This window comes from Malus sylvestris, chromosome 11 (assembly GCF_916048215.2).
Source record: "Malus sylvestris chromosome 11, drMalSylv7.2, whole genome shotgun sequence".
Taxonomy (NCBI): Eukaryota; Viridiplantae; Streptophyta; class Magnoliopsida; order Rosales; family Rosaceae; genus Malus; species Malus sylvestris.
In genome coordinates this window covers 8,465,220-8,490,806 of record NC_062270.1, presented here as the reverse complement: position 1 = coordinate 8,490,806, position 25,587 = coordinate 8,465,220, and the positions used below count along the sequence as shown (strand labels likewise).

At 37.4% G+C, this 25,587-nt stretch overlaps 4 protein-coding genes, 2 long non-coding RNA genes and 1 pseudogene across 10 annotated transcripts in view; 2 read left to right on the top strand and 5 right to left on the bottom strand.

Moving 5' to 3' along the window:
* LOC126591175 (probable LRR receptor-like serine/threonine-protein kinase At3g47570) overlaps positions 1–17,540 on the bottom strand; it is a 45,617-nt gene extending 28,077 nt beyond the window's left edge. The window contains exons 1-2 of one of the 3 annotated variants that reach the window (XM_050256758.1): positions 17,427–17,540; positions 15,458–15,803 (exon numbers count right to left, since the gene is read on the bottom strand). In XM_050256758.1, coding sequence (XP_050112715.1) covers positions 15,458–15,803; positions 17,427–17,539 — 459 coding nt within the window. In that variant the 5' untranslated portion in view covers position 17,540. Of the gene's footprint in view, positions 1–15,457; positions 15,804–15,990; positions 16,048–17,426 lie in introns of those variants that run through there. The other 2 variants (XM_050256759.1, XM_050256760.1) reach the window with 2 other exon arrangements.
* Positions 1–22,285, bottom strand: part of LOC126591190 (RHOMBOID-like protein 1) — a 45,372-nt gene extending 23,087 nt beyond the window's left edge. The window contains exon 1 of the mRNA XM_050256784.1: positions 22,251–22,285. The gene's annotated coding sequence lies outside the window, so the exon portion shown is untranslated. The remainder of the gene's footprint in view (positions 1–22,250) is intronic.
* Positions 1–25,587, top strand: part of LOC126591206 (uncharacterized) — a 102,918-nt gene that overhangs the window by 25,481 nt on the left and 51,850 nt on the right. Inside the window, exon 2 of the long non-coding RNA XR_007612296.1 lies at positions 15,171–15,391. This is a non-coding gene — a long non-coding RNA (uncharacterized LOC126591206). The remainder of the gene's footprint in view (positions 1–15,170; positions 15,392–25,587) is intronic.
* LOC126591187 (uncharacterized) overlaps positions 1–25,587 on the bottom strand; it is a 74,329-nt gene that overhangs the window by 11,676 nt on the left and 37,066 nt on the right. The window lies entirely within an intron of this gene.
* On the top strand, positions 1,892–12,259 carry LOC126591209 (uncharacterized). Of its 3 annotated transcripts, none has more exons than XR_007612299.1 (5): positions 1,892–2,159; positions 2,844–2,939; positions 3,526–3,585; positions 9,469–9,574; positions 11,891–12,259. It is a non-coding gene; the product is annotated as an uncharacterized LOC126591209 (long non-coding RNA). The 3 variants fall into 3 exon arrangements; XR_007612300.1 differs by lacking the exon at positions 11,891–12,259 and adding an exon at positions 9,865–9,947; XR_007612298.1 differs by lacking the exons at positions 9,469–9,574; positions 11,891–12,259 and having other exon boundaries at positions 3,526–3,855.
* The window catches only part of LOC126591176 (putative receptor-like protein kinase At3g47110), a 117,849-nt gene continuing 104,655 nt past the window's right edge, over positions 12,394–25,587 (bottom strand). Inside the window, exons 3-4 of the mRNA XM_050256763.1 lie at positions 13,132–14,016; positions 12,394–13,018 (exon numbers count right to left, since the gene is read on the bottom strand). Coding sequence (XP_050112720.1) covers positions 12,651–13,018; positions 13,132–14,016 — 1,253 coding nt within the window. The 3' untranslated portion in view covers positions 12,394–12,650. The remainder of the gene's footprint in view (positions 13,019–13,131; positions 14,017–25,587) is intronic.
* The window catches only part of LOC126591198 (RHOMBOID-like protein 1), a 64,858-nt pseudogene continuing 57,989 nt past the window's right edge, over positions 18,719–25,587 (bottom strand).

Genomic DNA, 25,587 nt, shown 5'->3' with positions numbered 1-25,587 from the left:
ATCTTGGGTTTAAACACAAAAGTGCTATGAAACTCCATTGTGATAACAAGGCTGCTATTGAGATTGCTCATAATCCAGTGCAACATGATCGAACAAAACATGTGGAGATTGATCGACATTTCATTAAGGAAAAATTGGATGCTGGAATTATTATGTTTCCGTTTGTGAGATCTGAAGATCAACTGGCTGATGCTCTTACTAAGGCTGTGTCTAATAGTGCATTTTCCGACTCGCTTGACAAGTTGGGCATGCGTGACATCTTTGCACCAACTTGAGGGGGAGTGTTGCGAGTTATACATTAGTTAAAATGTAAATAGTAGTTTATTGTCCCACATTTGTGAAGTACATATGTAATACCAATTGTAACTCCTATATATACTCCACTTTGGAGATTAATGAAATATAATAAATTCCCAAATATTATCATATATTATTGGTATTTACCATGTTTAGTTTAATATTGGTATTTACCATGTTTAGTTTAATAGTTTGATGTTTGGAAAGTAGTAGCGACTATCAATTCTTGTGATTTTCTGATGACTCATAAAATAGTTTGATTGAGAAAAAAGAATTTTATTTTGTTTTTAGAGTGAAATTCGTTTGACACCAAGCAAACGAACCCTGCAAGAGCTTTCTTCGAGTCACAAATCAGTTCTTGCATTTAAAGGACATACAGAGCACTACAACTGTGAGGGATGATTTCATATTTGTTGTAATCTCAGTCACCTCAAACTGAGATTTTCTGCACGACAGTAACAACAGCAACATACACACAATTGATAATGAATAAAGCCCTCCGTTCGCTTACTCAACTATTCACCCAGTATGCTTGTCCCACTGTTTCGAATCGTTTCCGTCTTCACTAAACAATTTATAAGTCTTCTTCGATCCAGAATTCCCAGAGAATCCTTGACTCCTAGAATACAATGGGATTTCACACCTGAAAAATCTCTCACTCTACCACCTCTCAGCAAATCCATATTCCATGATCTTCTCATTGACTTCAGCCAACAGCTTTTGGCATATTTGGTAGAGAAAGTTGGCAGGATATGGGGTCTCATGGTAAGCTTGTTTTCAACTTTCAACTGGACATAATCCAAGCTCAACCAGAGCTGGCCTGGAAAGAAGTGAAGAAGCAGTACAACGATGGAGAAAAATTGGGAAGAGGTTTGCTCACGTTGGTAACCCGACAGCCACAGAAAGAATTCTATTTTTGGATTTGCAGACCTCGAGAACCCAACAGTCAGATTATTTTGGATTTTTCTTTTTACTTTTAAATGTTAAATAAAAAGTTAACAAAGTTAGAAACTAAGTTAAGCTAGAAGACATGTGTCAAAATATTAGCAATGAAAGTTGAAACATAAAGGAGACACACAAAAGGGGACAGCAGAACTGGAGCCCTGTAGGACTCTTTGTAATCAAATATATTTATACACTATCAATGAATGAATATGAGCTACGGCTCCTACAATTCAATTTTCCCGTTACAGGTTTTCTACACATAGATATTACCTATTCTACATGTCACTCGATTTTGCTTTATTTACACCATTGCCATCAAATTTGAGACTGGGTTGGTGGGTAAATATTAAAAGTTAGGAAGGTAATTTTGTATCTAAACAGATTTCGAAATATTTACGGTTTTGCCAGTCTATTTATGTTTGTTTTGAAATGATCCTTTGATTTTGTATTATTTACATTCGTGCCATTGCCAAAAAGCATGGGGTGCAGAGACAGAGAGGGAGATAGTTGGGGGATGGCAGGGAGGGGAAGTGAGAGGGAGGCGTGACTTAGTAAGGTTGCCATAAAGGGGGTTAGGGTTGATTTTTCCTCCTCAAATCAAGGGTTGGTGTCGGGATTAAGGGATTGGTCAAAATTGCCACTAGAAGCCTTAATTAATGGGTAGTTGTCGATGATTGAGAGATTGAGAGGGAGAAAATTGAGGGAGTTGTCACTGACCCGATTGAGTGAGGGATTTTGTGAGGATTCCACTGACTTGTTGACTAGCAACGCAAGACAAGACATGCTTCCGATAAACTACCTCCGTCGTTTTCCTCCTCTCGCCTCCATCTACCTCCTCTCCCATTTGTCTTCTCCCTCCTCCTCTCTCTCTCTCTGGAATCGATCGATCTTCAAAGAGGATAAAAAGATCTGAAATGGTGTGCTTCTTCTACTGTGATTCTATGTTTTTAATTTTTCTGGGTTTGGCTTCTTCTGTTATTCCACTGTCTATTTATGAAAATAATGATTTTTGTACATTTTGTTTTTATTTTTCTTTTTGTTATATTTCATTGTAATATCGAATAAAGTTGGTATTTTAAAATCTCACCGCAATTTTTTTTTGTTATATTGTTGATGGGTATCTTTAGATTTCTGTAATAGTACTTTGCTCCTTTTTGCTATTGGTGATGAGTGTTCATGAATATTTATGCTGTAATATAGCTGTTACATGAGCAAGTTGTTTAGTTAAAAATCCTAATAAGATTAGGGTAAAACATTCCGGCTGTCTCATTATTGATAGTCTGAATTTCTGCAATCTCTGAGATATATTTGGGATAATTTTGTAGTGACATACGTCAAGTTTCAAGAAAAACTTTGCTGCACTGCACAAAATCAGTATTTGTGACCATAGGAGTATCTGGGTTAAAGGATTTTTTCTGATTTAAGCATTTAGCTCCTGGATTGCATTAAATTAGTATTTAAAGAAATTTTTTTGCCCAAAAATTCTGTGAGTTAGTCTTAGCTTTTGATTTAAATTTTTTTTAGAGTTATTATCATTTTTTTATCTCTGCTGCTGTTTTGGATTTTTTTTTATGATTTTTATGCGATGTTCATCTGTGTAGGCACTCAAATTAGTGTTTTGGAGTGCATCTTGATTAGACCACCACAAAAGAGAAAACGGAAACCAAAATCAGAGCCATCAAAACAAACAAATGCTGGTATGTCCTAAAAAAAGGTTTTGTGTACATTCGAAGAATATATGGAAGAGAAGAATATTGATAATGGTGTAGAATGTGATGGTAATGTGGTTGAAAAAGAGAAAATGTTGCACGAAAAGATCTAAGAACTCATTGACGAAAATATGCAGCACCGGGCTGAGTTGATAAAGAGAAACAAGGAGAATAGTGAAACAATTGAGCGGCTTTTGTCCCAGGTGCATAAGCTATCGGATGAGAACAAAATTTTGAGGATTAATTTGGGAATCCATAAGGATACTACTGATCATACAATTGCAATCCATAAGGATGCTACTGATCATACAATTACAAGGCAAAACAAGCCTCAGTTTTCAAGGTCTAAGTCCATGGGGCCATCTTTCCCTGGAAGGCTCACTGGATGCACTGGAACTTGATCTTAATTAGTTACTTTTCAACTTTATTAGGTAGCGTTATAAGTTTTCAAATGTATCTGTTCATATGCTTTCATAATACATATGAAGATTCCGAGTAAATTATGACATATTTCAATTTTTAATTTTATGAGTATAGAAATGGAATTGAATGCTTCATTATTTTGATCTTGCAGCTAAAGGCAAGTCTGGATAAAGAGAAAGATCTCATGGCAGGAAACATGGACTTGATGAAGGTGAGGTTAACAAAGTGTGCTTTAGCACCAAGATTGGAATCTGGGTGTTCTGAGTTTGTTTTATTGTGATTTTTCTATAATCTAGATGCTGAAATACTTGGTGTTGGAATTAATAAGAATCGATTGAACATGGATTTTTTATTAGATTGGTATGGCGGACATATTTAAGAAGTGGTTTAAGATGCAGTGATTATGGAATTTCTTTAACTGAACATATTTGTTTTCATGAGGTAGATAGAATCATCTGTAATTTAATTAATTAGATTGAAATTTGGGGTCTGGATTCTTAAACTATGGTGGTTAATGCGGTCTTTTGGTGAATTTTTCAAGTGGGGAAAAGGGGTGGGTGTGGGATTTATATTGTTATTCTCAGTTGGTATATAAATATTTGAGTGTGCAAGAAATGGATACCATACAAGAAATGCAAGAAATGAAATTAGAAGGGATGAGGGCAATTTGCAGAGGGTGGGTTCGGGGATGGTAAAAGTTGCGTAGGTGGCGAGATTAATGGTGGTGGTTTCGTGGTGGCGTTGTTCTCCGTGAAAAATGGCGATGGTGGTGCCTCAAGGGAGTGGCTGTGGTGATGGTTTCTCAAACAGGAGATTGATGGTGCACTAGAGAACTTGACTCCTCTCTCAGTCTGGTATTCGGAGAAGAAAACCAAACAGAGTTATGCATTAGCAAAGTTTGAAATGAGGGTTTTTAATCTTTGGCATGCTATTGTCTTTATTTGATAATTCTTTGAATAAAATTCCAATGGACAAGTGAAATAAACTGAATGAAAGCTTCAACATACAAGCTTCAACAAAAGAAAAATTCAAAGAACTTAGTGAAGAAGGCTTTGGTGTATTTAACACAATACGTTGAAATGAAGCAAAGCTTATTTATTGATATCTCCGATAAGTTACAAATACGTACATATACATGAGTCAAAATAAACAAACAAGAGGGAGCCCTCACAAAGGTTGCTTAGGAGAAGTCTCAGCAGTCGGTAGAGCCTCATAAAGAGAAGGCACCGGAGGGGGATCATTCGGAGCCTCAGTACTGGACAGAACCCTAGAAGGAGTAGGCATCGGAGGTTGATCATTTGGAGCTTCATTATGCAGTACAGCCCCAGAAGACGAAGGCAATAAATGCCTTTGGAACAAACCCACAAACCTCTGATGATCAAGTAAAATCTGACCATTAGATTCCTTCATCTGGTCAAGCTTCCTCTTCATGTTTGTAGCATAGTCATGTGCGAGCCGGTGCAACTGTTTATTCTCATGGTTGAGCCCTCTAATCTCCTGTTTGAGACTCATCACTTCAACCGTCAATGATTCAACTTGGCGGGTTCGAGCAAATAAGCGTTGGACCATATTAGACACAGAACCTGCACACTGAACACTGAGAGCCAGATAATCCTTAACAACCAACTCATCAGACCGTTTGGAAAATAGTCTGTTATCTTTGGGAGTGAGAAGGTTCTTGGCCACTACCGCAGCGATCATATCATTCTTCATCACGGAATCCCCAACGGTAAGAGGACCAATAAGGGATAAGAATGATGGGCGCCATATGTTGTTGGAAGAAGGCGTGGCTGCCTCTTCAACAAGGTTCAAGTCAAAACGACGGTCGGAGGGGCCAGACATTTTCAAAGGTGTTGAAGAGAGAAGAGGTCGGACAAATCAAGATCTTAGAAGTGCAAGAATGGAGCTTCTACTGGTAGAGATTCAAGTGTGCTTTGGAACTTAATGCTAGCCTCTATAAAAATCTGCACTCGACAGAGCTTCAGAAATCAAAGAGGCGTTTGCTTTCTCAAAAGCTGGGCTGCTCAAAGACCACGAGGGCCGATCTCAGAAATCGAAGAGGCGTTTGCTTTCTCAAAAGTTGGGCTGCTCAAAGACCAAGAAAGCCGATCTCAGAAATCGAAGAGGAGCTTGCTTTCTCAAAAGCTGGGCTGCTCAGAGACCACGAGGGCCGATCTCAGAAATCGAAGAGGCACCTACTTTTTCAGCCTTGTCAGCACCTGTCACATGTACACTCAGCTTTGCGAGGCATTCTGTCGAAGATTTCTGGTGAAGTAGAAAGCACGTGAATCTTACTGTTCAATCATCCACTTTCCACACGCAACATCAGCTCATGGGTACCACAGATAACTTTGCCAAAGATCTCAGACAAAGTTTAGACACGTGAAGCTTGCAGCTCCCACTACATCGCTATGACCAAGAAGGGTAAAAGAATAGCAAAGAAACAACACTAACAAAGTTTAGACGCATAAATTTTGAAGGTCTAGCTACCATATTATTACCCACAAGGGTAAAGGAACAGCACCACTGCTGGATAATTGTAAAGTCCTTATGTGTCAACCTCTATGCTCTGTGGCAAGGTAGACTAGCAAACATGCTCAACCTTTACTCACATTCGAGAAAACACTCCCAACAAGATTGCTTGCTTCAAAGTCGAAGAGGCACCGCCTTCCGAATTTTAAGAGCCAGACTCCCAACATGATTACTTTCTCAAAAATCGACGAGACACCGCTCTCCGAATCTCAAGAGCCAGACTCCCAGCAGGATTGCTTTCTCAAAAATCGAAGAGGCACCATTCTCTGAATCTCGAGAGTCAGATCCCCGACAGGATTGCTTGTTCGAAAACCGAAGAGTCATCGCTTTCTCAACTTCGAGAGCCAGATCTCCTTGGATAAAGATTGTCTGTAATCTTCACACGCAACATCAGCTTTCCAGATACCACAGACCACTTTTTCAAAATGCTCTGACAGAGTTAAAACACGTGAAGCTGGCAGCTCCCACTACCGTGCTATGACCAAGCAGGGTAAAGGAATAGCATTACTACTTGTTGTTAGGGAGACTCCTATATATGTCGACCTCCATCCTCAATGGAGAGGCAAACCTGCAAAAATGCTCAACCCTTCCTCATATCTGAGAGGGCACTCTCAACGAAGTCTCTCGAAATACTCATCTTTCTTTCCCCCCGATAATACCTCTGCAAACAAGCTACACCAGAGGAAGAATATCTCATATCATCAGGGTTAAAAGCAAGAGTATCCCATATCATGCTTTTTCCCTGTCTTTTCCTTTGGCCTTGTTCTTACCTGCAAAATAAGGAGAAAGAGAGCAATCAGTCAGCTGAATCAAGCTTCCAGTCAGGAACTGACTGCCTGGAACCCCTTACCTGATTACTTACCTGGCATTGCTCTCGAGTTCTCATCTTCAACATCTTATGCTTCCAGAGAAGATATCGCATCTGCCTGAGGAACAGATAGGGCAAGTGAGAAGGATACAAGGAAGCATGTGGAGACAAGCGTAACAGAACACGTGCCGATACATCCACTACTTTGTCAACAGCAAAAGTATCCCATATCAGCAGGGTCGAACGTACTCTAGATTTGATGGACTTGTTTTGACCCTTAAATTTTTCAGTCGGCCTTATACTCTGAAGGAAACCAGAAAATCCTCCAGCCCAGTTCAAGAATAAGCCTGTGGAAAGTTACTTCTTCAAAAACAAAAGTATCTCATATCATCTATTCTCCTTTTTCTTCTCTTTATCCTTCATGCTGCCTGCAAGATAGGGAGAATGAAAACAATCAGCTGGAACTCGAAATCAAACTTCTGATCTGAGACTGATTGCTTGGAGCTCTGATTGATTACCTTGTCTGTCACCTCTTTCAGCAGATCCTTTAGCTCGGCGACTTGGGGGACTCCTATTACATGGTTTGTATCGCGCTTGACCAAGCCTGAAACTACAAGTAAGCTTCAAGTGAAATTGATACATTACCTTGTGCATCTCCACCAGTTAAAGATATCACCACTGGATGGAGGAAGAGTACTTCCAGAGAAGATGCCACATCTACCTATGAGACAGATAAGGCAAGTGAAGACGATACCACACTTCAGTACTTAGAAGTTTCGTGATTACGAGATTATTCTCCCACAATATTTCCTAATGTCATTTGTACTAAATCATTCACTTGTACTCACTAAAGGAGAGCTTGAACCTATGTACTTGTGTAAACCCTTCAAAAATAATGAGAACTCCTCTACTCCGTGGACGTAGCCAATCTGGGTGAACCACGTACATCTTGTGTTTGCTTTCCTGTTTCTATCCATTTACATATTTATCCACACTAATGACCGGAGCAATCTAGCGAAGATCACAAGCTTAATACTTTCTGTTGTATCAAAGTCCTCATTGATTTTGTGCATTAACAATCCTTAAGTCTTTACCTTTTTGCGTTGGTAATGGATGAGTTAACAGGACATATTCAAGATGATATTCCTTGGTGTATGCTTTTCGCAAACAATATAATGTTGATAGATGAAACTCAGGAAGGGGTAAATGCGAAGCTTAACCTTTGGAAAGAAGTGTTGGAATCTAAAGGTCTTCGCCTAAGCCGATCAAAGACAGAATATATGGAGTGCAAGTTCAGGGCAAATGGAGGCCAAAATGAGTTAGGGGTGAGGATCGGAGATCAGGAAATACCAAAGAGCGACCGTTTTCGCTACCTAGGATCTATCTTGCAAAAGAACGAAGAATTAGATGGAGATCTCAACCACAGAATACAAGCTGGATGGATGAAGTGGAAGAGTGCATCCGGCGTGTTGTGTGACCGTCGTAGGCCACTGAAGCTCAAGGGAAAATTTTATAGGACGGCAATAAGGCCGGCGATGCTGTATGGCACAAAATGTTGGGTGGTGAAGCATCAACACGTACACAAAATGGGTGTAGCGGAGATGAGGATGCTTCGTTGGATGTGTGGGCACACGAGAAAGGATAAGATTAGGAATGAGGATATCCGAGGTAAAGTAGGTGTAGTCGAAATTGAAGGAAAGATGAGAGAAAATCGGTTATGGTGGTTTGGACATGTGCAAAGAAGGCCTACTGACGCTCCGGTTCGAAGATGTGACTACGGGACAGAGGTTCAGGGCCGAAGGGGTAGAGGAAGACCTAGGAAAACTTTGGAAGAGACCCTAAGAAAAGACTTAGAGTACTTGGATCTAATGGAGGACATGACACAAAACCGAGCGCAATGGCGTTCTAGGATTCATATAGCCGACCCCACTTAGTAGGAAAAAGCTTTGTTGTTGTTGTTGGGGATTACTGTGATGCCTTTTGACAATTGAAATGTGAATGCATTATGTTGCTTAGAACACAAGTCAATATTTTTTAAACTGGAACAAAAGTCCATTATCTACACTCGAGTTTTGCTAAAATTGTTTTATAAATTTCACTATAGTTAACAAAAAAATAAACTTATGAAATCTCAATTATGATTGTTCATGTGCCCCTACTGAGAAATGTCTTAGGTATGATGGATGCTATAGATAGAAAAATGTTGGCTTAAGGTTGGATTCCAAGTAAATATGTGCTATCCCGGATGATGGAATTGCATAGAATCTTAAGTTTCTATATTTTCCTGAACGGATTTACTAAAAATGTTTTTCAAGGTATTCAACAAGAACTTTAATCTTCAGACTTTCTCATTGTTGCAGTCTCTAATGATTTAGTTAATCCTATTACCCTATTGTTAGATCAAATAAAAGAGTGTTTTAGCCTTCTGTTAGTGTTTTGTCTTATATACTTTCTCATTGTTAGATTAGTTGTGATTATGTATAGTTCATGTTTCCGGGTGTAAAATTGTTCATACAATCTCACTTTTGCATCTAATTAGTGAGCCAAAAAGAAAATTTTAACATTTAAAATCCTAATTATCTATTTCAGCCAATGCATATTTTTTCTCCCTAAAGTCTTTGATGCATGTCTTTTTTTTTTAAAGTTTTGAACCATACATTGTTCAAAATTTGTTGAGCACTTGAAACTTTACAAGTTAAGACTTGGAATTTTATGATATATGATAACTGTTTTCTATGTTTGTTGTTGATTAAGCACGTGGGATACAACTTGGTCTCAGACACATGTTATTCTCATGATACTGACTGCAAATGCTGCAGTAGGAGTGATTACAGAAACCAACGCAGAAAAGGCTTTTGAGGTAACTTTTACATTTATAGCATTTCCAAATTCGCATAAATACCAGAAAACATCTTGAATGACTACCATTTCAAGCGGATCTTTTCTTTCATGCGGAAACCAAGCTTCCTTTTTGTTAACTCATTCTACTAAAACTTCAATTATGTTCAATTTGTTGATTGGCTGTTAGCACTTAAGTTGATCTATTTAATGTCAATGTACCCTTTATTATGCATGAGTGCTTTTCTGTTGCATGTTTAGAAGATGAATGCATGAATTCTTAGGTAACCTTCTTTTTGTTCTGTGATGTAGGGCAGAGTAGGAAAGCCATAAAACTTAAATTGAAACAAAGTTTGGGAACCATCCTTTCCATTTATGCTTCTTTTTATAGGACTCTGGGGGGGGGGGGGGGGGGATAAAAACATTATATTTCGTTGTTGCATGTTTCATTAATTCAAAGAGGTTGCACTTGGTGCGATGGCAAGTGCCTTCGCCCATGAGCGGTAGGTCTCGGGTTCGAGACTTGGGAGCAGCCTCTCTATAAATGGGGGTAAGGCTAGCCGACATTTACCTCTCCCAAACCCTGCGTAAAGCGGGAGCCTTGTGCACTGGGTACGACCTTTTTTTATCTTTCATTAATTCAAACTTTCAAATATACGCTCTCTTCATTATGCACACTATGTTGATGTGAAGTGAACTGAATCTAAATAATTTGTGTCTTTTTCTGTCGAAAATATTCGTAGTATGTTCTGCATTATGGTTTCAAAACCCACAGCAGCGCGTGGGCAATTTTTCTAGTTCAAACTAAACAAAGAACCAAATAAAAAACCATTCAATCTCATGGTAAAACGCCATTCCATCATATAAGAAAGCAAATAAACATAGAAAACGGGACTAGCTACAACTAGAAGAATCAAATTTCTCATTGTCATAGACAGCCATAATAAATAATTTCATCCAAACAGCCATAATATCTGTCCAAACATCAAATGCCCCTTTCTTTCTTTTTCTTCTGCAAAACAGCCAAAGTACTCAGATTCTTCTTTTTTCTATAAGAAGCTTGCTAAAGACCAATTACCACACCAACTAACTTAACTAATATTATTGGGGCGATTTTTATTCAACATCCTCAAGTGGTGGTAATGCTTACCACCTTATTTATTACCGTTGGATGAGTTTAAATTTTGATAATTGTCTATCCAAGATATTAAACTCATATAATGGTGATAAATAAGGTAGTGAGCATTACCATCATTTGAGTGTGAAGAACAAAAATATTCCTATAATATTGTACGCTCGTGATTGCAAAAGCAAAATAGAGAGGTAATAATTAAAAAGTTTTTAAGCTTTTAATTAAAGGTATTTAATTTGCTTGGTAACGAGAATTATTTGGGAGTTAGTCACGAAAAATTTAAAACTCAATCAAGTTTATTTGCTTTGATAATTAATATTTTGGGTAACAATTTATGATGAGATTCATTAAATACTAATATTAGTGGACGATATTAATTGGAGTGCGTTAAAGATAGGGCAATAAGTGAAAAGGCCAATGACACAGCTTTAAGTCACATTATCGTGACATATCTTTGTTCTAAAAACAAATTTGTTAGTATCCTATTGATTGCCCAAAAAAAGTATCTATCAATTGTAATAAATCTAAATTCAAATCCATTAATGAATGGTTGAGAATTTTCATTTTACTGGTTTAATAGAAACTCTTTTATGCCACTTAGTACTACGGTCTAATGGTATTTTCTTAACTTGTAACTGATAAATTTTATGTTCGATTATTGCCAAATACGAATTTGAACTACATCATTGTGAGGCTAAGCCTATCCCCTTTCCCTTAGTGGAAATAATACTATTTGTTTGAAAAAATAAAATAAATACTCTTTTATTGTCAAGATTGATAGAACGACTACTAAAACTATTGGATTTGAATTCAGAATGCACATGGGCGAATAATTATAGCAACAATGCTAGACAACCTTGATTTTTCATAGCCCATGGGCTTTAAAAATGGGGTTAAAATTCTACAAAAAATGACCATTTGCAAACCCTAGTAACAATACCAACCAACTTGAACCCAATCCTCTTCACTTATATGGAGGAGTTCATATAAGTAACAGTATGAGATTAGTCCACTTTCAAAAAACATGTTCAGTCACCTCGGTGTTTAAAATAACATTGCTTAGCTTTAGATCACAATGAACTATCGGTGTTTCGCTATGGTTATGAAAATAATCCAATGCACAATAGCAACACCAATAACAATATCTAGCCTTTGAAGAAGATATTAATTCTTGGGTGTATTGATCTCTTACCTCTTCAATTACAGGAGGTGGATGCAAATCATGCAACCACTCCTCTAAACTCCTTTGGTGCATCAACTCATAAACTAGAGCCTTGAAATCATCATCGAGAAAACATGCAGATATGACCTTGACGAATTTTGATGCTTGATATTTCTCAAAGCCTCATATTCGGCTATGAAACTCTTTGATGCTCCATGATGTAACATGTTAAACACCTTCATAGCTACAAGTACAAGCCGAGCTTTATTGTCAAATTAGCTGAAGAAAACCGATCAGTGGCCTTTGAGAAAGGGATTATTAATTTCAAGCAATAAGCTAATCTTCTTTTCTTGGAGCTCTTTAGACTTGCAATTGGGCAACTTGAGATTAGGAATTGCCGTGCATAATCTAGTGTTGTCAACAATTGAAATAGCACTTTCATTTTCGAAAACACATTACATTGATGGTGGTCAAGTCTGATAGGAAACTCAACTCACCATCTTTACAGCTTCCAAGATAATTTTGTGGAATGTTGAGGCTCTTCAGGTTATGAATCTTTCAAAAATTTGGAATCTGTCAATGTGAATATTCAACAATTTTGTGGCACGAACTAGACTTTAATTGATGAGAATATTACACAAAAATACCAAGTACAAAAAGTAGGAATACAATCTTCACACAACAAACCTCATTGGTGATTATTTACATTGCAAACTTCCACATCTACTGCGGTAACGTAAAAGCTAGACTTCATAGGCAGTAAACGAAATTTCTCTTATTACAAAAGCACATAAAAAAGAGTTTCTACCCAAGAAAAGTATTCCTAATTGAATGAAGTTCAGATGCAGCATCATTGATATTCTTTAGTCGATCTGTTGGGGATTCAGCAGAACAATCAATTCCAATTCTAAATATTGAACTCAAGCACACCTCAACTTTATGAATTCTTGCACTGCATTGATTGGGATTGTCGTTCGTGCCTCCTTCAAGAAGTGGTGCATCTGCAATCTCAATAACTCGCTCGGGGAGAGCCATCTTGACAAAGTTATGAAGGTTCAAGCTATCACCAAACATGTTGTCAGTGGGTCTCTTCCCTGTAAACATCTCCAACAAGAGAATGCCAAAGCTGTAGACATCACCGTTCGTTGACACCTCACTCCCCATGCCATACTCTACAATTCAAACATCACATTTGTGTATAAAAAGTTCAGTTTGAATTTTGTAAATTAAATACTACAAAATAAAAAAGGAAATATAATGAAGTATATATCTAACATATATATACCTGGAGCTGCATAACCAACCGTTCCTTTTATTCCAACGGAACTTGTCTGACTCTGAATTGCTGAAACATTACTCGTTACTTGTGAGAGAAACCTTGCTAATCCAAAGTCAGAAACATGGCCAGTCAATTCGTTGTCCAAGAGAACGTTGCTTGGCTTGAGATCACAATGAACTATTGGCGTTTCACAATGATTATGAAGATAATCCAGTGCACAAGCAACACCAATGGCAATTTCTAGCCTATGAAGAAGACTTAACTTCTTGGGTATATGATCTCTTAACTCTTCAGTTCCAGTAGGTGGACGCAGCCACTCTTCTAAGCTCCCGTTGTTCATGAACTCATAAACTAGAGCCTTGAAATCATTACCATGAAAATCAACACTTGAACACACGGTTATAATCTTGACAAGATTTCGGTGCCTAATATTTCTCAAAGCTTCACATTCGGCTATGAAACTCCTCGAAGCTCCATGGCGTAACAAGTTAAACACCTTCACGGCAACAAGTTGAGATTTATCATCCTCATCAAGAACTCCTTTGTACACATACCCAAAACTACCAGCACCAATTAAATTAGCCTCTGAGAACCCGTCAGTAGCTTTGAGTAGAGTAGCATATGACACTTGCAAAATAGTGTTCCCCAAAGTGCTCAATGAAATTTCTTTCTTTTTCTTCCTTGACGAACAAAGAAAGAAATAGAAGAACACCATGGCTATTCCTAGAAGAGTAAGTCCAAATACTAAAGGGAGTATTAGTTTCAAGCTACGAGACAATCTTCGTTTCTTGGTCTCTTTAGACTTGCACTTGGGAAGCTTTAAATTATCAACAGGGCTGCACAGATTAGTATTGCCAACAACTGAAATAGCACTCGCATTTTTGAAAACACCTCCAGTTGGTACCACTCCCCAAAATTGATTGAATGATAAGTTCAGATTATTCAAGAATCTAAAACCTTCTAAAAAATGTGGAATTTCCCCTGAAAAATTATTGCGAGAAAGGTCTAGATCTCGAATTGCTCTCACTGAACTCATAGACAAAGGAATGGACCCGTTGAAAAAGTTTCCTTGCAAATGCAGGACTTCTAAACTCTCACAACCACCAAGGCTACTGGGGAGTTCTCCAGATAACATGTTACCAGAAAGATAAAGTTCACTTAGACTCTGGAAATTCCCAACCTCCGGGGGAAGGGAACCTGTGAAGAGGTTATTAGACAAGTCCAAAGAAATCGATAAGGAGGAGAGTCTAAAAACTTGTTTTGGTATTGTGCCATTTAGGAGGTTATAAGAAAGATTCAACAATTGCAACCCATGGCATTCCCCCAGACCTGAAGGAATGCTGCCCTCAAGATGATTTCCATCCAGCGCAAGATAGTATAACTTGGTTAAATTTCTTACGGAAGACGGAATATTTCCAGATAATTTGTTCATGGAAATTTGTAATGCTTCAAGGTTTGAAAGCTTGCCCATGTCAGAGGGAATGTTACCTGTGAAGCTATTAATCCCGAAGGGCAACGATTGCAAGCTCACCAGATTCCCTATCCCAGATGGGATGCTTCCATATATTTGGTTACTGCCAACCCAAAACATTTCAAGTTTGGTTGAGAGATTGGATATTGACATGGGCAATGTCCCTCCAAAATTGTTGTCGCTAATAACCAACCATTCTAACTGGGTGGCATTGGCCAAGTCCGAGAGAAAACTTAAGTCACCATCTTTACCGCTTCCAATATTATTAAATTGAATGTTGAAATACAGGAGGTTGTGAAGCTTTTGGAGATTCGGTACCTGTCCGATTAGGTTGTTTGGCCCAACTTCAAATGACCAAACACTTGTGATATTGGATATTGAGGGAGGAATGGACCCGGTAAATTGGTTTGAGCCGACGTCGAAGACTCCGAGATTAGGAAGACTTTTGCCAATATCTGATGGAATACTCCCTTGAATTTGGTTACCTCCTATGAAAAATGTAACAAGAGAAGAAAGGTTATAAATGGAGGAAGGGATGCTACCAGACAACTGATTTAACCCCAATGCCAAGAAGGTTAATTTTTTCAATTGGCCAAGAGAACTGGGGATGTTTCCCATCAAGTTATTACTAACAAGACTTAGTCTCTGGAGAGACGAAAGGTTGCCCAAGGAAAGAGGGACCTGTCCCGTTACATTATTAACATTTGATGAAAAATGTTGCAGCTTCGATAGCAATCCAAATTCTGAAGGAATTTTACCCACCAACTTGTTGCGAGTGAAATTCACAAGGATAAGGTTGAAGCAATGTGATATATTGTGTGGAATACTACCACTAAACGAGTTAACATCTAATCGCAATACATGCAATCTACGCAAATTCCCAATTTGTGGAGGAATTTCATGACTGAAGCTGTTATTTCGCAGCCACAGCTCCCTTAAAAAACTTAGATTTCCAATGTTTGGGGATAGGTTCCCTACCAGATTTTGAGATTGCAGGTCCAGGTTAGTGACCCTTTGGCGATGTCGTCGACTGCACGTCACACCATGCCACATGCAAAAGTGCGTGGATTCGTTCCAGGAGCTCATCACGTTGTAATTATGGAGATCTTGCTTTATTTGAGCTTTGATGGCAAGCAGCGCCAGCCTATCCGTCGCATTCCCTCCGAGTCCCGATTGCAGGGAGCTCCAACAGCAAACGAACACTGCACTGAAAAGCAAGTATATTAAGATCAATTTCACAACCAAGACCCCCATTTCTGATCTGGTTAACTATATAACTAGAGAAAGAAGCAGAAAGAAATAGAGAGATGGGTGTTGAGTTGCGAATTTGGTGAGTTCCATTTGTTACACGACAATGAAATTTATAGAAGGATAGGATCATAGGAGGAACTTACACCACAGTTTCTGTTTCTTGAAAATTCAAATACGAGAAGGAATAAATCCAAGTAAATGATAACAAGTAACAACTGGGACCAAGACCAAGACCATTAAAGCACCTTGACTTTAGAAGCTGACTGGAAACATTTGGCAACCATAAATAATAGCATTATCATCCATAATTCATTTTGGCAATCATCCAAAATGGAAAAACAAATACATGGAACCCAATATTTTCTCACATCAAACGTCACGTTGGTGTCACCTAATATGAAAGTTACCCTAGGATCATAGGAAGAATACTGCCACTAAACGACAAGGAAACTTATAGAAGGATAGGATCATAGGAGGAACTTAAACCACAATTTCTGGTTCTTGAAAATTCAAATGTGAGAAGGATTAAGTCCAAGTAAATGATAACAAGTAACAACTTTGCCTTTTTTCTTTGGACGACATCATTACCTTACTTCCACTACTGGGACTTATTGTTTGACATTTCGGTACGCCAAGGACCAAGACCGTTAAAGCACCTTGACTTCAGAAGCTGACTGGAAACATTTGGCAACCATACTTAATAGCATTATCATCCATAATTCATTTTGGCAATCATCCAAAATGGAAAAACAAATACATGGAACCCAATATTTTCTCACATCAGACGTCACGTTGGTGTCATCTAATATGAAAGTTACCCTAGGATCATAGGAAGAATACTGCCACTAAACGACAAGGAAATTTATAGAAGGATAGGATCATAGGAGGAACTTAAACCACAATTTCTGGTTCTTGAAAATTCAAATGTGATAAGGATTAAGTCCAGGTAAATGATAACAAGTAACAACTTTGCCTTTTTTCTTTGGACGACATCATTACCTTACTTCCACTACTGGGACTAATTGTTTGACATTTCGGTACGCCAAGGACCAAGACCGTTAAAGCACCTTGACTTCAGAAGCTGACTGGAAACATTTGGCAACCATACTTAATAGCATTATCATCCATAATTCATTTTGGCAATCATCCAAAATGGAAAAACAAATACATGGAACCCAATATTTTCTCACGTCAGATGTCACGTTGGTGTCACCTAATATGAAAGTTACCCTAGCCCTAGCTATGAATGGAAATTTTGAAGTTTGTACATTTTCTGAGGGACTGGACTGTGAGATTGCTGATTTTCTCATAGTTCCCCTAAAGTATCATTGCAAGAAAGCTTGTTGTGGATGCAACCTTTTTAAAAATGGTAACAATTACTAGTGAGATCAAGTTTTCTTAATTTTAAAACTTCATGGGGGCTCGAGTCTCTAGCAAGAGAATTCCACCACTGTAGACATATCCAGTTATTAACGCCTCACTTCCCAAATATTGTTAGCAAATTGAGAACAAAATAGTTGAATTATGCAAAAGTTTAAAAGAAAAAAAAAGAGATTGTGGAGAGGATGTGAATATTTACCTAAAACCACATAACCAATCGTTCCTGTTATTCCGGCGGAACTTGTCTGATTTGTTGAAGCTTTTATACTGTTCAGTTGTGAGAGAAACCTTGCTAATCAAAGTCAGAAACATGTCCAGTACTCGACTTGTTGTACAAAAGACCAGTAATTGGCTTCAGATCACAATAAACTATCGATGTTTCACAGTGATTATGAAGATAATCGACTAATCAAGAGCACAAGCAACATCAATGGCAATGCTGAGCCCTTGCAAAAGATTTAAACTCTTGGGTGCCTCTCTTGCTTCTTTAATATCAGTCGGTGGATGCAGCCACTTCTCTAAGCTTGCTTTTTCCATGTACTCATAAACCAAAGCCTTGAAATCATTACCAAGAGAATCAACACTTGGAACATGCAGTTATAATCTTGACGAGATTTTGATGCTTGATATTTCTCAAAGCCTCACATCCAGATATAAAACGCTTTGCTGCTCCATGGCGTAACAAGTTAAACACCTTTACGGCGGCAACCAATTGAGCTCTATCATCAATATAGAGAACTCCCTTGTACACAACCCCAAAACTTCTAGCACCAATCAAATTAGCCTTAGCAGAGTAGCATATGAAACTTGCAAATAAGAGTTTGTTATTGTACTTAACGAAATTTCTTTCCTTTCCTTTCTTGACGAACAAAGAAAGAAATATGACAAAACACTAAAGGGGATTATTTAATGTCAAGTTTCGAAATGATCCTCCCTTATTGGACTTGCACTTGCACTTGCAGTTGGAGATTGGCACTACCTCCGTAAAGCCTGATGTTGCCAGTTATCGAATTTCTTTGCTTTTCTTATCTTAATGCTGTACAATAATCTGAATTGTCTATTTCTATGCCACCCTTTAAAGTCCAACTTCGCCAAAAACCAAAGTAATTCGTACTTGTTTTGTCATCTAATTGTTATTCAATAAATAAATGAATTATATTTTTCAGTTAAATACTGAAATTTTTACAATGTTAATTAAATGGTTAAATGATTTTTTATTTAGTTGATTTTTTTTTTTCAAAGTTGTCTCTAGAGGATGAACTAGAAAGTATACATGTGTCCGATCATCTTACAACATTGCAGAATGAGAGAGAGAGCCGAGAAGGTAGAGCGCAAAGGTCCAATTAAATCCGTAACATCCCACATTCGACAAACTTAGGTAGGGTGAGTAAATTGCGTGTTTGAGTAGTTCTATATGACGAGTAAATTTCATAGTTATCGGTATGGGTTTCCAACTGTTATGAATAGTAGAAAAGAGGTACAAAGGCAGTAAAAGAATGAGAAGAATAATGACAATGAGAACCACTACTTGGTGAATACACAAGACTATTTTACCCAACCAAAAAAAAAAGAAAGAAAAAATACTTACGACAAGAATGAAGCATATCAATCAACATTCTATCACTTCTGAAATCTGTACATGTATGGTCAACTGCAAAGCTCAGCACATAGCTGCTGAGTCCGGGAGGGGCTGGGATCCAACAATGAATATGTTCCATTTCTACCATTGCTTACGCACATTAAGTTCAGCTGATTCCCTATCTGGCTCAACTGCAAGATTGGTGCATATATGCATAAAAAGAACAATATGTCAATACAAAACCAATTTATAGTACTATCAAAGTACGTTGCAGAAGTAATTTCTTGACACAGAATTTCGAGTCATTTCTTAAATTACATTTCTTTAAGGCATTAGACTAAACAGCATCCCAAACTAGAACGACTGAATGCAACCATGAACATATTAACAAGCAAGCACTTCTCTCTATCAAATCTTAAGGCGGAAGTTAATATGCAAATAAAAGTACAGCATATTATCAGACAATAAATATTTCATGACTTGCAATTCCATTTTGATGTAGGGACACAGCTCAAATAATGACACCAAGAACAGTGACTGCTTAGATTGACCCCTCGATAAAGAGTAACCAAGCCAAGAGTATACCTGTAAAAAACATGACTTCTGTCAGAAAATGCCTGCATATACTAATACTACGCAAATATGAGGAAAATGAACCTTTATTTCCAATAACAAAACAACAAAGTACTGCCAACACATGCAATCCAAAACAGCAAAGTATAAGCCGCTATCAACAAAGTGATCAATTAGTATTACACAGAGAATAGCGATAACACAATGCCTTCTTCAAACCATTCAGATGAGAAACAAGCAAATACAGAGCCTATTCGCAATGAAAATATTACAAGACACATGATATCTACATAGGTCGTACCCAGTGCACAAGGCTCCCGCTTTACGCAGGGTCTGGGACACATGATATCTACATATCTACACAAAATCCAGTTCTCTGATTTTATAAAAAAAAATATGTGCACACGTCAACTGTGGCTACCAGATTCTCATGCAGGGAGTCGGTTAGGTTCATGAAGTTAAACAGTTAAATCAGAGATCGAGGAGGAGCTTACCCAACAATCAATAGTATCAAAGAGAGGACCCACAATACATATTGATACATCTTGTGTTTAGATTTAACTGGAATAGTAACACATCCAGGGGAGCATTCCGTTGGGTAAGCCATTTAAACTGGGGGCGGATCAAAAACAAAAATCCAGGAAGAAATCCAGAGACAAATCCTCCAATATGAGCAAAGTTGTCCACGTGTGGCAGAATTCCCACTGCTAAGTTTATTATGATGATGAAAAGGAGAGTAAGCAATGCTGCTAACTGCCAATCGAAATCTGAAACTGTAAGATCAAACGGTCGTGCACATACTATAAAGTATAAAGAGGTGCATCATTGAGCATACAGAATTTTATTTACCTTATTTACATACATTGTCCAATTTCATGTGAGCTCTCAAAGCATGCTTCCTAGTAAACCAAAAAGTGCACCAGAAGCACCAACAGAAATACCATATTGAATAAAAAGAGCTGAAAGCAAACTCCCACCAAAATCAGACATGAGATATAGGAAACCAATTCGAACTACCGAAAAACAAATCAGAAAAACATTAGAATTTCAAACCAATTAGTTAAAACAGTTCATCAAAACAACTGTACATGATGTAGATCAGCATCAAACTATTATTTTTTAAATCTTTTCAAATAGACGGCATCTTGAAACATTTCAAATTGAGGCGCCATGTCTACATGTACAGGATATCCAAAACAATCTTTGTTCCCACCGATGTGATGGAAAACTGAAATAATCTCTCAGCTTCTGTTTCAAGCAATTTTATTTTGTAAAATGGAAATCTATGTCTAAAACTACAGTTTGAACCGCATCTTCGGTGTATACTCTTTTCTTTGCTCACCGCTGAATAAAACGTCCTCTTGTTTCCATCAAACCAAACAACATACCGGTGTAAGTTATAATGCAACCAGCACTACATGACCACTACTCTAGGTTACAATTCAATAAACAAATGCATAGATTTCCTCTATAGATTAATTGCAAGGTAGCTAAAGCCATCCGGAAAGCGTTTCTCTTCTAGATTTATGAAAGAAGTTTTGCACTTGGTAACTAATTTATTATTCCACAACTTATGTCGTGTGCTTTATCTTTTAATACATACACTTATGGATGTGGCCATCCATGCATGATAACATACATGAAGCTAAAAATTTAGATGCACACCAAATCCAAATTCTTGCTCAAGCCGAATTCCAATGAATACAAGACTCAGCATATTGGCAAGCACATGGAAAACTCCAGCATGTAACCACATACATGAGATCAGCCGCCATCCCTGGTGTTGATGAACCACCACTCTCTGCGCGTCTAGAGCACCCATCTTTTCTAACCTTTAGGATGAAAACACATAAGAAACAAGTTAGATATGCAACTGAGACCTATTGACCCTTACGGGGCATGTCTATAGCTCTTATTTCCAAACAGATGATAGCTCCCTCGCCCTTGTAGTGCTACTTTTAGCAGTTATAGACTTCGGATGAAGCACACTGAAATGAGCACATTAAATAGCTTAAAAGAATGACAAACAAGTCCTTTAAGAATGCACACCCGCTCTTACCAGAGATATTAAGACAAAACAATTTCCATGATCATTCTACCATTGGCCTCACAGACCAAGGAAAGTCAAACGAAAACGAAAATTTTGAAACCAAGTCGCTAAAGAACACTAATGTAAAACTTTAACCCTATAACATACTACAGGGGACATTTTGATTAACATAGCAATCTAATCAAACCAAGTAGCTAACAACTGCAGCTCTTCGAGCACCTTTCTTCTTTGTTCAAGCATTTCCGATACGCCGACATCAAATAGACATCAAGCATGGCCTGAATGTCACTAAATACCTAAAACCCTCATTACCCCTCAAGCTCCTTTAAGTTTGTCAACTAATCGTAGATTCGCTTGTATATTCACTAGGTTTCCCAAGTCCAACATTGATTAAAACCAGAATTACATCAAGCTTCATGCAGTTCAACTATTTTCTTTACACATATATCTAATATAACCAAAATTCCAAATCCACCAAGTCACAAAATTTGCCAAATTTTTTGTAAAAACATAACTTTCACATTACTCTTACCTAAAAGAGTCTCGACCTTGATTGATCCCACTCTAATTTCACAAAAAAAAAAAATAAAACCAGCCCAACTATCACACCCTCCTCATCATTATTTCACCAAAAACACAAAAACAAAAGCTACTTACATGAAATGGGACCGCCACTGCGTCAGTTCCCCACAATCCACAACTAAAATTATCCAAATTTCCACATGCGAGCACCCAACAAATCCCAAAACACAAATTTCAATCCAAAACTACAAACCCCAACAATTTTAAACACAAAAACTAATAAAAGAGTGAAGTTTTACGTGGTTGAAGACGCCCAAGAAGTGGGTTTTCCTTGAAGGGCGATGAGATTTTCAACGGAAAGGACTCCAAATCCCTTCCACGAAATCCATAAGACCGGGATCAGACACTTAAAATTTGATCTAACCTATTATAACTTTTATAATGTGTTATGTTTATAATTGTTAGATCAAATTTCAATAGTTTGAATATCTAAACTTGATGGATTTGGTGAAAAAGAGCTGGAGAGGATCCCTTTCCATTTTCAACTACTTTCATCGCATCACGTGTCATTATCTATTAGTAATATCAACTCATATTTTTGTTTAAGTGTGAACTTTGTAAGTTTTTAGATATTTTGTGTTTTAAGTTTTTTTCTATTTTTTTTTTTTGGATTTTTCACCATGGGATTAATCCTAGCCATTGAATTTTTCAAAATTTTAATATCAAATGCGTCACAAAGTGCCACGTGGCACAACATCATCTTTTTAAATTTCTTTTATCGTTTGAAATTTAATGGTTCGGATCAAAAAGTTGTTGAAAATCCAACAGCTATGGGGCGCCCAAATTGGAGGTGTTTGGTTTAGTTTGGTGCACGGGGTTGGGGCCAGCCTTCTACTACTTGACATCAAGCCCATCGTTACTTATTGCCAACGGGCTGCAAGGGTAGTTCAACGAGCCTCTTGGAGCTCACCAATTGCCTGCCCAATTTGGCATCAATGGACCATATTTTTTTCGGTCAAGGGCAATTTAACCCAATTGCCTGGTGGATTGGCAAGAATTATGATGAGCATGGTAGAATTTTCAGCAAGGGAGTATACACCTAAAATAGTCAGGAAGAAGCTCTGTAATGTCTTTTGTTTGAACTTATAATTTATACAAAAGTTTTGTCCGGAATAATGTTATATTGTCAGACAATTTTAAATGCAACATTGTCAACAATTTTTGGAATGACGGACTAGCTAATTTTAAGATCAATTTTAGAGAGACCCCTCATAAAGCTTTACTTATAGTTGTACTTTTGTTGTGGGTGGGTTTTTTTTGGGGGGTGGGGTGGGGTTTCCCTTATTTTTGGGGCTAGCTACATGCATGGTAGAAAAGCTACCCTAATTGGAGTCGAGATCTTTTCTGGATTTTTGTTTTCGAAGTTCAAGAACTCGGATATCCAGGTAGTTAAAGAGAGGGAGATATGAACTTGTGGTTTGTGTGAGGAAGGCCAGTAGAATGAGCTAATGAGAACCATATGATTTAAAATGAGTGATTTGGATCTCTGTGTTTGTCGGCTTCGGACACAGAGATTCGAAGAAGGTCTCCCCTATTTGGTACAGTTCATTTAACGGGGAGCTTCATTGAATCACAATAATATGCAGGAGTACAAAATGATTGAAAGGAGCCCTCCTAAATTCGCCTTATGCCCTAATTATATGAGGGTGGTGGTGGTGGTTAGAATTCAATTAAATCCCATACATTTTGGAGGTTTTCATTTAATCTTGCAAACATGCATACTTCAGCAAAATATTTCCCACTAAAAATAAGTATATTTAGTTTTGGTAAGACGATATTATAAGCTATAACTTATGAGAGAAGAATTTAAACTTGAATATAAGAACGCGACAAATATAATACCTTACCAACCAACCTAATCTACATTTAGGGAGGAAATATATATATAGACGCAAACAAAATCATGAACATTATAATGCTCAAGTTGGCATGCATTATCTCATCAAAAACCTTATTATTTGGTTGGACGTAGGGACCATAATTTTCCCAAGGAATTTTTTTTTGAAATGTTGTATGAACTTGTACATCTTTTTCAATGTGTCATATAAACTAAAATTTTAAGCAATTTGTCATCTCACCCTAACTCTGTTAAGTTTTCCATCCAAAATAAGTCATGTGTCTCGCACATGACTTGTGTTCAGGGTTATTTCTATCATTTAAAGATCTTTTAACAAGTTTTTACTTTTCTTTAATAAAACCCTTAAAATTTGTGTTAGAGGGTATTCATGCGGATATTTGTGTTCAAGTAGTGCATATGCATCTACAACTCCATTTCTGGCACCAAACCTCAACCCATTTCTCATAATTACAAAGTGTATATAAAATTTGATTTCGTGACATGCTAAACTGAATACACCCACTTTTGTATCTTAACATATTTTGAGCAACCATAAGAGAATGCAATGCCTAATCATTTCATTGCTACCATATCAAAAATATTGTTTCATTGCTTGGTTATGTTCAAAATAAAAAACACCAGCTTAAAGTTCACAACATTGTCTTAAAATTCACAACATTGTCTTCATCAAAAAAAAAAAATTGACATTAACAAAAAGTCTAAATTTCCAAATGATTTCCTTAAGATTCTACGGTTTTGAGGTAGCTTTCTTGAATTGTGCACTGACTTGCCTCTTGCATTTTGTTTCACTCTACCTCTTTTAGAAACCTACCAACAATTAAAAAAATTAAAAAAATTAAAAAATAAAAAACCCCGAAAAATTAACAGATGGCATTGGGTTATAAAAAGCACACACGAGAAAGGGATAAAGACATAGGTCAAAAGAACTTGCATTACATGAAGATTGTTCTCGTCCCTAATTTGGTGGAGTTTCACTTTCCATATTTCCTCCAGTGTCATGCTACAAATAATCAATAAAAGAGTTACACATACATCCGTCTATAAATACAAGACTAAAATTTAAAATACCAAAGTTTTCAATGAGCACACCATTGCTTGTGTTTGCCCACTTTAAGTAGTTGGTGAGTTATGGCCAATTTCATTGGCCGCACAAGTTTGTCCTCTCCCAGCTTCTCCATAGGCCTATGAGATGATATTCCCCAATTTATAACAACCATATGTGACTTAAAATGCAAATAAGTGACACTTAGATGATGTCCTAAAATAAGATCTGATCCAATGACATGCTGGTTTGTCGTCAAACCAACTTATAGCCAATCCATCTTCAACTTCCATCTTAGTCATCTCTGCTTTAAATCTTGGAATGGTGGTTGCTCTAGCTGCTGACCAAAGAATTTGTTTCAATGCAATGCCAACGTGTGTTTTCTTGAAATTTTTATATAAGTGTCGAACACAATGTATGTGTTCAGCAGTTGGAATAAGGTCCTTCACAGCTTTTAATAACTCATTTTGTTTGTTTGACATAAAAACCCAAGCAAGCCCATTTTCAATACCCAAATCAGCGATGAGTAGCTCAAGAAACGAAGTCCAAGTTCTTCTATCTTCAATTTCAACAATTGCATATGCTACGGGATACATGCCATTGTTGGCATCAATAACAAAGGCAGCAAGCAATTGGCCTGGATGTGGACCTTTAATGTGGCATCCATCCAATCCCA